The 12,386-nt window shown below is 34.3% G+C and overlaps 1 protein-coding gene across 1 annotated transcript; it reads right to left on the reverse strand.

Moving 5' to 3' along the window:
* Positions 1-9,030: 9,030 nt before the first annotated feature.
* LOC149373214 (endoribonuclease Arlr-like) lies at positions 9,031-10,001 on the reverse strand. Its single transcript, XM_089597770.1, has 3 exons — positions 9,991-10,001; positions 9,485-9,923; positions 9,031-9,306 (listed from the first exon to the last, which is right to left on the reverse strand). Exons 1-3 carry the CDS (start codon positions 9,999-10,001, stop codon positions 9,031-9,033), a joined length of 726 nt encoding a protein of 241 aa, XP_089453896.1.
* Positions 10,002-12,386: the final 2,385 nt, after the last annotated feature.

A 12,386-nucleotide genomic window follows, 5' to 3' on the forward strand; every position in this document is an offset into this window, starting at 1 on the left:
AATCTGTCGCAACTCAAAAGGTCACGTCGTATCTAATCTCTGTTCCAGTAATTACGAGAAACAGTTCTTATTCATACCTCACCACCACGCACGATTGGAATTCCCGGGAACTCCATACATGAACGTCGAACTTCTGATAGATCGTGTGCACCTTTATCTTCTAAAAAGTTTTGGGGATAAGGTAAAGGGCCCATCTATGAGACAATTTTAAAATCGGTACCTATGCATGAGACACCCAGTTTAATTTATATACGTAATACTTAAACATGAAAAGAAATTTTTTTTAATATCATTATAATATAATCTTTTGAATAAACAAATATTTTAAAGAACTTCAAACGTTATTAAATAATAAAGAATTTTATTGTAAGACCCTGTCTCATACATAGGTACAATGTGAAAACATAACCTCAAACATGTGTTGTCCCTATTAAGAGACACTCAAGACGCATTTAAATAACATGGGTGTCTCATAGTAACGGACGTGTGTCTCATACACAGGGCCCTACAGATTCAATGTGTCTCATTAATAGGTGCATTTCCATCCTGTTTATATTTGTTTATAAAATTATTTTTTAACGTTTTATTTGAATTTAAAAATTATAATATTATTCGTAATGATCTAATGCTTTCATTGATACCAAAACTTGATATATTTCCGCTCATAGAGAGTGTACATTAATTTAATAGCAAAAAAAGTGGTAAAAAACTGTCTCATAGATGGGCCCTTTACCTTACTGTATCAAAAGCCCTTCTCAAACTCTTCATATTTACCACCACAAACTGTTGGCCGAATTCGATAAAACTGCGCTAAACACCATCATCAGCGTCCTCACTTCGAAGTTACGTTACTACACTTTCGAGGTAACTTCCACGTGAGCGTGGGAAAAAAGAAGCTAGCTCCCCCTGTACCCAACTATTTTGTCATATTAGACGCAAGATTGTCTTTGTTACAAGCAGCGCGTGTTCTTTTTCAGGCCAAAACTTTTCCGAAGCTTCATTTTATACTCGCGTGCTCTGTCGGGAGTGCGGCGGTGAAAAAAAAGTCCCTTCCCCCCGCTCGAGATACTTACCTACTCTGCCTCGTGGAAGTTTAATTTTGGTTTTCCGAAGTCTAAAGACCCTCCCTCCGCCCAGCCTCGAACTTTGGATGGAGACCTGGCTCCTTTAAAAGTGAAATTATTATTAAAAGATTTACATTCATCAAATTTCGTGCTGACCCCTCCTCCCGGCACGTCCTTGGATGGAAAAGTTTGACGAGATGTAGAGCCCGATGGGAAGGAAAATCTTTCCCGGCTGCTGAATAAAATAGAAGCTGGAGCCGGTAATGAGTCCGTCGGCTGAGTCGTGAATATAGGTCCGTACGAAAACATCAATGACCCGGAGAACGGGATAGTTTTCCATCTAAAGGTACGTTGGCTTAAGCCCTTCACCCAAGAAATCTGACTTGGTACGGGAATCTCTGCTCTTTTGTACATGTCAAAGGACTTACCACAATTTTTAACTTTCTGACACTCAAGAAAACAGTCTGTAAATCAGTTTTATAAGAAATGAGGAATACTTGTTAAATAATCTAGTTCCTAACACATGTATTGCATTTGTTCTTGTAGATTATAAACTGAAAGTAATGACTATAACCACCAAAAGTTTCTTACAAATTTTGGATAGAACATCAGTAATTCCAGTAATAACAGACCTTTCAAAGTACTTATCTTCCCAAAATCAATTAAAAAAAAAAAAAAAAAACTTTTCTCTTTTAAATAACACAAATAAGAAACCACGCATCTTATTTTTTGTTTGGTTTAAAGTACAAACATGCATAGAATGAAATAGCAAAAACTATTACAAAAGATACGTGCGTGTACTTGCACCTATATTGATACTTTTATCTACATCGTTTTAGAGATACACCAAAGTAACTAGTTGAAGATGTACAACATTTTTTTACACATGCTTTGAAATACCCTGAATTAAAATTTGTACGTGTTTCGTTCTTACTTTAGGTTGCAGCTTTGAAAGTTATTGCTCGTATTAAACGTATAAGGCTACGGTGTATCAGCGTTACTTTTGAGAACCAAATTGGTAGACTTGCTATCTGGCATTCTTGTTTAACTGTCTAACCAATTGAACCAATATTGTAAGCTATACGCAGTTGGTACCAGAAAAATTTCGAATTATAAACAAAGGAGCGTTTCCTTGGCTAAGATTTCCTGGAAGACGACGGAACACTATCGCTTGCCAAATGATAAAATTTTGGTGTTTCCGATGCATGCAAACGAATGTTTACCAGTAAGATCTCGTTTTTGGGATTATTGATAGAAAGTTTAAGACTACATTAAACATTTTTATTAACTACGACGATCTCTGGCTCAGTTACGCAAATTATTCATGGAAAGGCAGAAAATGTTGTGCTTCCATTTGTCTATCCTCTATTAGAATGGAAGGAGCCGATCACCTGCTTCAAAGTTCTTGAATTTGATCTAGAAAAAACACAAAAATTTTGAACTTCACCTAGCTCTACCAGAAACACTCCTACCAGACTTAGAATGGGCAATAATTAATACAGTGGAAAAGTTTATCAAGAGTAGCTTGTTTTTTTTCCACCTACCTAGGAAAATTTTGGGATACACACAAGATTATGTATTGCAAGCCGCTTATAACAACTAAAATTTGAATGATTTGGGAAGTTGTTAAAGCTTTTGATTTAATTTCTACAAGAAAAATTGCCTAAATCAAACGTAAACAATCTTCTTTTGGAATCACAGAAGGAACAATCAGGTACGGAGATGACATTACAACTATCAGCTTTTAGCCAAGAAATTATAAAGAACCGAGTACTCAGTCAACAAAGTTGTGACGATTGCTTGTATATTTTTATCTTTACTTATACGCATAAAGTTATAATGATGGGATTTTTATTTTTTTTTTTGGCATTTGGTCTTAATTTAAGTCTTCGAATTACATATTGTCTGGTGCATTGATTATTCGGGATGACTTGTTGATTCGGAGGAAATGGCGGCCCTTGGGCGAAAAAAGATTGAAAGTTGCAGAGTGGAAGCTTTAGATTGGAAGTTGTGGATTGAGAGTTATAACCCTCATTAGGATTTACTTTAGCACAAATTGTCGGCTCCAAAATCACAGTGAAAGAAATAGCTTACATCTATTAGTAATGGTTAGCTTTTTACTTGGACCAACGATTGTTGGCTCATCGCTAATTGAGACGCATTAGAGTTTTGATAATATATAGATGCAGGTAGCGAATAAAGTTCTAGAAGGCCTAGAGTTTTAGTACTACTTAAGAAATAATAGCTTCATTAATTCAGTAATGTTCAACGTAAAAAATGCACTTATAAGTAAATATGAAACTTAAAGACTCGAAGTAATTACCAAATTTAAAAAATACTATGAAAAAAGTAGAGGAAAATTCACTCTTAAATTAGATGAAGAACAAGTACAAAGCAAAAATAGAAATTACATATTTGCTGTGAACAGCCGTGTCACGTATCAAAAACTCAAATTTTAACACTGTTTTTCGAAAATCTAGTCTTAAGTTTTCATCGCAAGTAAATGAAATTGCTATTTATCATGCGTCAAAGCTTGGATTCTCTGGTTCAACTCCTATTGAACTGAAATTTCGACCCACAGATTTCGCGTGGGTTGAAAAAAAAGTCCGCTCACTTCTTATCATTCACTTACATCTTTTGTGTACAGACAAAAATCACCACCTTTCAGATCCCCCCACAGTCACACGAACAACGTGAAAGTTGAGTTAGAGCACGTTGTGTGTGTGTGCGCGCGCGTGTTATCGCCGGGAAAATCACCAGAGCGCGGTATAATTGCAGCGAGGAAAGGACGAGGACTGCGCGTGGTGGCGATGGGGTTGGGGGTGTGGGAACAGCTTGCGGCGATAATCGTAGAAACCGCTGCTGTGGACCGATAATTGTTATTTCACGTGCGCGCGAGCTCGAGCTGTAAAACACAAGGCACTGGTGTTGCGCTCTTGCTTGGCTCTCACGCGTATACGTAGTGTTACGTACGTACGTAAACGTGTCGTATTCTTGCATCGCAGTGCAACAGTTACCTACTGCTGTGTAACGTACTACTCTGTTGTTTTTGTGGTGTTTGAAATTGTTTGGCCTATTTTTGTTTACTAAACTCTGTCATTATTTATTATTCGAAAGCCGAGCTTTGGCTTCGAGATGATTTGCTTTGATGGATGATGTATGCCAAAGCTTGAAATCATGGGATTTCTGTATAATCCTTATGGAAGGGGTAAATTGTCTTATACATGTATACACAAGGTGGTTTTATACTCTAGGTGGGAATATGTACACCTCATTCAGCCAAGAGCAACTTAAGCTAATTGTTGTTGTTAGGCGCCGCTAAGTGAAGGTGGATAAGTTGCTTCCTCGAAATTTATTTTTAGCTTATTATTATTTGGCTTTTCTCTGCAGCTCAGTTATCATGGTACACTTACCCGAAAGCTACTAAAATTTTTCAGTGATATAAGCTTGAAAAAAATCTAGGTGGTTCTTTTTAATTTTCAATGTTGTTTAAGAGTATTTAAAAGCATATATGATGTGTATGTTGGCTGGTGTTTTTTTTTTTTTTTTTTTTTTTTTTTTTTTTTTTTTTTTATGCCTGGACTCTTAGAATATCACGAGGACGTTTTGAGCGTCATGCATAAGGGCTTCGCAGGTCAAGCACCAGAAAAGCTATGGGTGTAAAAATTCTTGTTCGTTTCCCGTTGGCAATAAAATTCTTGTTCAGATTAATTTTTTGCTTGTGCTATAATATTTTTAAGATATTTTTACTGTTAAGTTTATTTTAGAACGGTTTTCCGCATCGTATACATTGAGATTTTACAGATGTTGTTGGCAATTAGAGCTTGCAGATTAGTCCCATTATAAAATAAGCTTTAATTGGTAACCTTTCAAATATTTGGATTTTTTTAAAGGTGGAGATATGAGAATGGTTGGCAAGACCCAAAGTCTATCAACTAAACCCTACGTACGGTACAACTTTTCTTTTTCTTACCATAACAAAGCTTAGTATTTCACTAACAAAATTCCGACGTTTTCCAAAGAAAATTACAGGTAGGTTTTTTTTGTTTAAAAAAAAAAGAAAATAAAAAAGTACACCGTCTTTATCGAACATCCCCACTTTCACTGTTGTTCTCTTTGGGATACAAAAAATGATGTCCTAAACTTCACATTCTTATACTTTTAATAGTACTTTAACACATGATATATAATTTTCTTCGATCTTATATGTGAATCACGATTCAATTCTTGTTGATAATAAAATGATGGAAGTTTTTTTTTTGGAATTAGAAAAATCACAGCTATGCACTAGTGCATCGATTAAAATTGAGATTGCTAGTGCAGCTACGTATTAGGATGTTGAATCCTTATCTTACGGTGCTCGTCAAAATAGTATATGCCTGTTCTATTTTAGAAATGACGTCCCTAGCAATTGTAACGGAAAAATTCAAGATCCAAAAAATTTCTAACCATCACCTTACTTTTCCTTAAAATCGAGGTCAGATGAAAGGAGTCTTATACGGCGAACGTCTAGAAGATAAAACATAAGTGGTTTTCCTCGATTCTTCCAAATAGAATCTCAACTACTAGTAACATCCTGCAAACATTACCAATGTCTGCGCATCAATATTCTTTCTTTTAACTTGTCCAAACATTCCTCTCTACCAAAAATAAAAAGATGACTATGCGCGAAAACGTGTAGGCTTGAATTGCTTTGCGATTCAAGCTTACTGCCACCCTTTTTTCGACTATACCAATAGGTCTATTGAAAAGTAAAAATTTTAAATGTTTTTTCGTACTAAGTACCTACAAATATCTGTACCCTAACTTAAAAGTTATTATGAAAAAAAAAAAAATAACAAAGAAAAAAATCGCTCTTTTTTGGTCCCAGAAACTTGTTACTCCAACGATGATAATTTAGAAGCGACTCTAAGGAAAGGGGGCCAAAGTTCGAGCGGTAAAAAGTAAAAGTGCACTACGGTCATGCTGGCAGAATAAATTGATATTAAAATCAATCGGATAAGAAGAGTTTGTAATCTTTGGGAAAACCTGGAGCTCGCGCCGTCATATTCGAAAAAGCCGTTCTAACTTCTGTTCGGGTTTCTTGGTCATTTGCATTTGCCAAGTATATGACACCGAATACAGAAAAGTTAGGTGATATATACATATTGTAGGGGCAAAAAAGGATAGTAGCTATTTTTTTTCTTAACTCATGATTATCGTAATTTTTATGCGTTTTTAGTTAACTGGCTTCTCAATCAATTTTTTTGTATTTCAAACTAGCTATAAAGATCATTTTTTTACCAAAAATTTAATGATGGATAAAAACATAATGCAGCTAAACATAAATTATTTTACATTTAATTGCAGATTTCTAGTAGGTACTAAGCAGATTCAGGTACTTTGATTTTTGTTTTTGTCAGCCACTCGCCTTACTTTACTTGTCTGTCTCTACTTTATTTGGTAGACGTTCATACTTTTAAGGTGGCTCCCTACCACTATATAGTACGAAAATTTCAGCTATGAGTATTGCTGTCTATTGTAATATAATAATAAATAGATAGCGTAGTATGAAAAGGGGGTACTTTATGAGATAAAAATAAATTCTAAAACTTACTACTAGTGTACAGTTCTATATTTTTCAATCGCACTTAAAACAGACTAAAATATTTTTAATTTTTTTTTCAATTTAAATTTGTAGAAGCTTGTTGTACTCTTTGGATAATTTAATGTTACGTCACGATGGAAAATTTTCAAAAATATTTAATGCTTAATGACACTAATACAATTGTTTACTGCAAGGATTCTTGAAATCGCAAAAAGCCGATATTTTCTTGTTCGAATATGTTTTCAAATTTTACATGGTGACTCTATGTTGAATTGTCTAAAGAGAAGAACAAGCTTAAAAAAATGAAATTGGTTAATAAAAACCAAAAAGATTCTTGTCTTTTGTGAGTGTAATTGTCTGGTGTAATTCTAAAACCAAGGATTATTTTCAAATGCAATATAGTCAATTTTATTTAATAACTTTTTTTGTCCCATTAAGTACCCCTTTTCTGTATTACACTTTCTCATTATTATCATATTAAGTCAGGCAACTTTATAAATTTATACAGTTTGTGTGCTATGTAGTAATAGGGAGCCCCTATTCAGTTAAGTCAACGTCACTGCCAACTGATTTACTTTGGTAGATCCAAACTGTAACTAAAATTTTGGCAGTAAAAAAAAAAAATTGTTGAATACTAAAATCTTGATTATACCTATGAACTTCAAAGTTGAAAGCAACTTTTTACGATTGAGATAAGAAGGAATCTCCAGTAGAAGTCCCTGAAAAAGTATATTTTATATACTCTTTATTTTTCAATTGCACTACGAATATTTTCCACCGAGTACCGACTTGTCAGTTGAAAAACTCTCCATTCTGTAACAAATTCCCATAATTTTGCGAGTACTCGTTACGCGTTTGAAAAAACATTTGTGTTCCTGAATTACAATTTAGAACCCTACACACGCAGGCAGGAGGAAAAATGGGGGATGGAACACGGAGCTGTTTGTCCGGTGGTAAAACCTAATGGCGGGAAAAAAGTGTTTTTTTTTTCCATTTTGTTTTGCTCAGCGACGACACGCATTCCACCATAAAGAAAATATATGGCGCGTTAAAACGCACTTTGGGGGGAGGGGGTACAAAGGCAAGAGTGGACGGTAATTATTTCCAGTGAGAGACTGTAAATCGTTTGGGAAAAAAAAGCACCTCGGGCATCCCTCGGTCAGAGATGGATGGATATCCGAGGCAAGACAAAGCAACGTAAAAAAAAAGAGTTGGGCACCGGTCTGCGAATTTCAAAGTTAACGACTCGCTTATTATCGGCTTTTCCTCGGGACACACAAACGCAAAAGGCGCGCGAGAAAAAAATCGATTCCAGCCGTAGCTGGAAGGGAGCTTAATTTACCCCAAGACACGAACCGTGTAAAAGACGGAAAACTCGTGACTCTTGTTTTATATGCACAGTCTTTATCGGCGATTTTTACGAACTGAAGGACAAAACGAGAATCCAGAGGGGGCGGTAGTGTTAATGAGGCGGTTGGGAGTCGAAAATTGAATGATGGTAATGGTTTGTGCCTCGAGCACGTGTTGGGCTGTTTAATTGACCGATCGACGGTTTATGACTACGAGAAGGGAAGAACAATGCTCTTTGCTGTTAAAATATTTAGAAAATAAAAAACAAAGAAAATCTCGAATACAAGTTTTGCAATGTATGCCAAGTATAATAATATTGATGTATAGTGTTGGTGGACCTTTATTTCTACTCTTTATTTATTTGGATACGCGTCAACTCGTTGTGCTCGTTAGTTTTGTTCTCTGTAACGCGAACTACATTAAGCATAAGGGGGTTAGAGTAAAGTCCAGCGAAAAATTGCTCATTGATAATTTATATTAACGTTGATGTGTTATTATTTTTCTTCCCATTTACCATACTCTTAATGCACTTATCAATCTGTTTAGGTAATTCAAACGATCAACGCAGTTGTTGGGTGTGTTAACTTTATTTTTAGCAGCGTTTCGTCAGTTGAAAGTTACGACCTCGTCAGGGTGTAGAACATAATCATGTATCAAGTGCAATACAAAAAATTTATGAAAATCGTTACTGAACTTTTGAAAAGTCAAAGTAAACTTTCATACATACATATGTCTGAGATCGAAGATATCTTCGATGATCAGTCTTTTTTGTGGTTTACTCTATGTGTTTAAAATATGTGTATTAGTAAAGTCAAATTTATAAGGGAAAATAAAAGCGGGTGTTTTAAGAAAAAACATTGAGGGGTCCCACAATACTCCAACCGTCATTTATTTCATAATCTTTGCTAAATAACGCTTTAACTTTAGCTCAAAGTATAATAAATGATTGAAGTGTTCTATTTTCTATCATTTACAATCAAATACTTGTCAAATCCTCACATTTTTAGATAAAATACGTTCTGGAATAAACTATCGGTACTCGTGTTGTTGTGCATCTGCATCAAAAATACTCAAATCGACAAAAGCCACGTACTGTTTGTCACCAAAATTTCGCACGGACTCCCGAATCGTTAATTTAACGTATTCCAGCCAGACTGAGTACGCAGCATTGGATCTCGCGTAAAAGCAGACCGTGTGTAAAGCCATCTCCAACTCGGGTGAAGCGCCAAACAAGATAGGTTTGTTCTTTACTTGTTTTCCATTGAGTAAAACTTTTTTAAAGTATGCGAGTGCTATTTTCCGTTTCTGTACACAAAAAAAAAACACGTTTGTACGAGTTAGTATCGTTTTTTAGACAAAACATTAAAATGCTGTGGTATGACTAAACAATACGACAGGGTCATGGAGATTTGTTGTACATATATATTTACATTAAATTCAGTTAAAAAGAAGAGACTAAATCAAACATATTAGGATAACCTACGTGTCCAACGTCCAAAACTTGTATACGTCTCATGTTTTGAAGCTGCAGTCTCTTTTTTTTCTCCATGTCAGCTGCATAGATCCAGTTATAAGATGCATTATTTTCCTGACTAGTAAAGACTTTCTCGAATCCCGAGCTGCCTTTTACATGAAAATTTAATCCCAGGTAGGATTCAAACCACAGTTCGTGCAAACATTTTTTGTATTCGTTAATATTATTTCTGAAGAAACCCTTGCTGGCTAGGAAATCCATCGCAGTGGATAGTACTGATGTTGTGGTGTCGAGGAGTGCATCGATCAGCAAATTCTGCTGATTAAGCATTGCTTCACTAACATGACTCATTGGCTTTAATGATTCAAGCAGCTCGTAGTTTTCATACACTGACAAGTAGTGCTGAATTCTTGAGATGTTGAAAACTTTTGGATCCACGGAGAAAAATCTGCAATGGATCAAGATACAATCACCGACAAAAGCAGGATTCATAATCATTGTAGAAGTTAACTCACAGTTCAGCCATCTCTGTGCGTGATTCTATCACTATGTTACTCATGAAATTGGGAGCAATGAAAAGAGTTTTTTAAGGATATCATCTAAGTCATCATCGGTAATATTTGGAAAACTGGTTGATGTCAATGATGTTCCTGGTTGCTACTTTCTTGATGTTTCAGGTATTTTTATTAAATTTTGCGCACCTGTTGTGGTTCAAGAGACATTGTATGTTGCATTTTAATCGTAACTGTTTAAATACCTTTTTCAAATAGGACTTCTTCATAGAAGTGTCTCATATTTTCTTACAACATTAATTGTGTTAAACACATAAATTCTCACAACAAGAGAGTGGCATGAGCATAACTCACTGTGTGCATTTATGTATGTGTGTATGAACAAAGACACGTATGTAGAATAGTATCTCAAAGAGTACACGTCATAACTTAGTATATAAATGAAACTCTGAATTTTTTTAATCGAGAGATTAGATAGGTTTTTTTATGCTGGTATCAAAGAAAAAGTAACCTCTAAATAAAAATGAAAACATGCAAGTCGTGAGTGAAAAAACACTGGTTAAGAATGCTACAGTATAGTCTGCTATACGAAATACGAGCAAAAGTAATTGAACAACAATTCATGTGAAATTTTTTTAGAAAATTAATATGACAAGTATTATGTTATCAGGTTCGGGAATTAAAGATTTTTTTGACTCTGTGTAAGACAATTGTATTAAAAATGAGTTACTACACCCCTAACTGAGTGAGCTGAATTTTTAAGTAGTATTTGTGGCACCAATAACATGTGTGATAATAGTTTTAGTCGTACATAACTAGTAATATTCATTAATTACAAACGTGAATTAATAAATAAATGAGGTATAAATAAAAATACTAAGTACATGGAAGGATACACTAGAGAAAGAATAATTTTCAAAAGATCAGTTGGCGTGGTTTTAATGTAAAGCCACTATTTGACTAGATTTTTAAAAAATATTTAAAAAAATTTTTACGAGTATTCTGATGAATAAAAATTACACTTATTTTGGCAAATGACATGTGTAATTTATGGGCGTTTCAGTTTTATTTTAAAAAGTACTAGTTTGAGATTTGGGTAAGGTCTGGCAAAAAGAAAATACTATTTGATGTTGAATGCGAATTGAACTATGATTAAAATTGGAAATTATTACTTAGCCCCAAATTGACACAAATTTAGCAGTTACCTTTCGATACGACCGAATTTGATACCATTCCTGAGTTAAGACTAGTAAGCCTCAATTTTGTTTGGAAATTAATATTTACTCAAGACATGAGCTACAAGTTTATTTCTCACTTGAATTATTTTCTTCGTGGTTGACGTAGTATGTTAATAACGGGAACTTCAGTGAGTGCTCTGTAGGTACCTGTTTACTAGCATTACTATCTAAAACAGAATCAATGTAATAGCATAATGTATAATTATCGTACATCATTGGTCGAAATATTCAAAAAAATAAAGGTTTGGAATTTTTTTATTTTACATGTAAAGTATAGTAAATGTATATATAGTAAGTGTATGAATGACAGGAGCAACAAAATGCTATGTAGTCAAGTTTACAACAAATCACAAATTCTCTCTCACTTCGATGTAATAGATCACATAAACTTTGTTGCATTTCCATTAGATAAAAATGCACTTCCATATCTTCAAATCAATAAAGGCACTCCAAAAATGATTTAATATCTAGAATATCAAAAATCGTCACCTAAAGTATTGGTATATACTAAATTCCGAAATGATGTAATACAAAGTATGAATCTTACTTGTTATTCTGCATCATAAATTTATGAATATTTCGAAAGAATAATCGTAGGCACATTTCTCAATTTTTACTGGCTCATCTTGTAACTCAAGTCATAAATTAAAAAATACTTACCAATGAGTTGGTAAAATGACGCTAAAAACTCCAAAAGCTAAAGATTTTCATCTTCCTCTCGTAGTCTCGAAGTCTTTGCTGTTAATGCCACTCTGATGTTGTGACTGTTACTGAAGACTCAATCCACGTTCATCCTATTTATACGTTTGCAACCAACTTAAAATTACTTTTATAAATGTGTAACCTATCTTTCAAATTAAATGTCCGTATAGTGAATTAAATTGTGTCACTGGTTGAAGTTTACCAATGATGATAAAGAATCAACCCCACCTTGAGTACACACAGCAATGAATGAACTGAAATCAGACCGACCAATCATGAAATCCTAAGTGTATATTCAAGTCAAACCACTCTTTTTTCAAGTACTGTATTAAATAATTTTTAAAATAATAGTATCTAACATCTTATTAACTCGTTTTGCAAAGTTATTTACTGAGGCTTACAACAGAAACAGTACCAACTCGATTAAGCTGAATGTGAAGTGAAAATTCGATTCCGTAT

Source organism: Copidosoma floridanum, unplaced genomic scaffold (genome assembly GCF_036245765.1).
Source record: "Copidosoma floridanum isolate Cflo_tuat_1 unplaced genomic scaffold, Cflo_Japanese_pri ptg000035l, whole genome shotgun sequence".
Classification (NCBI taxonomy): Eukaryota; Metazoa; Arthropoda; class Insecta; order Hymenoptera; family Encyrtidae; genus Copidosoma; species Copidosoma floridanum.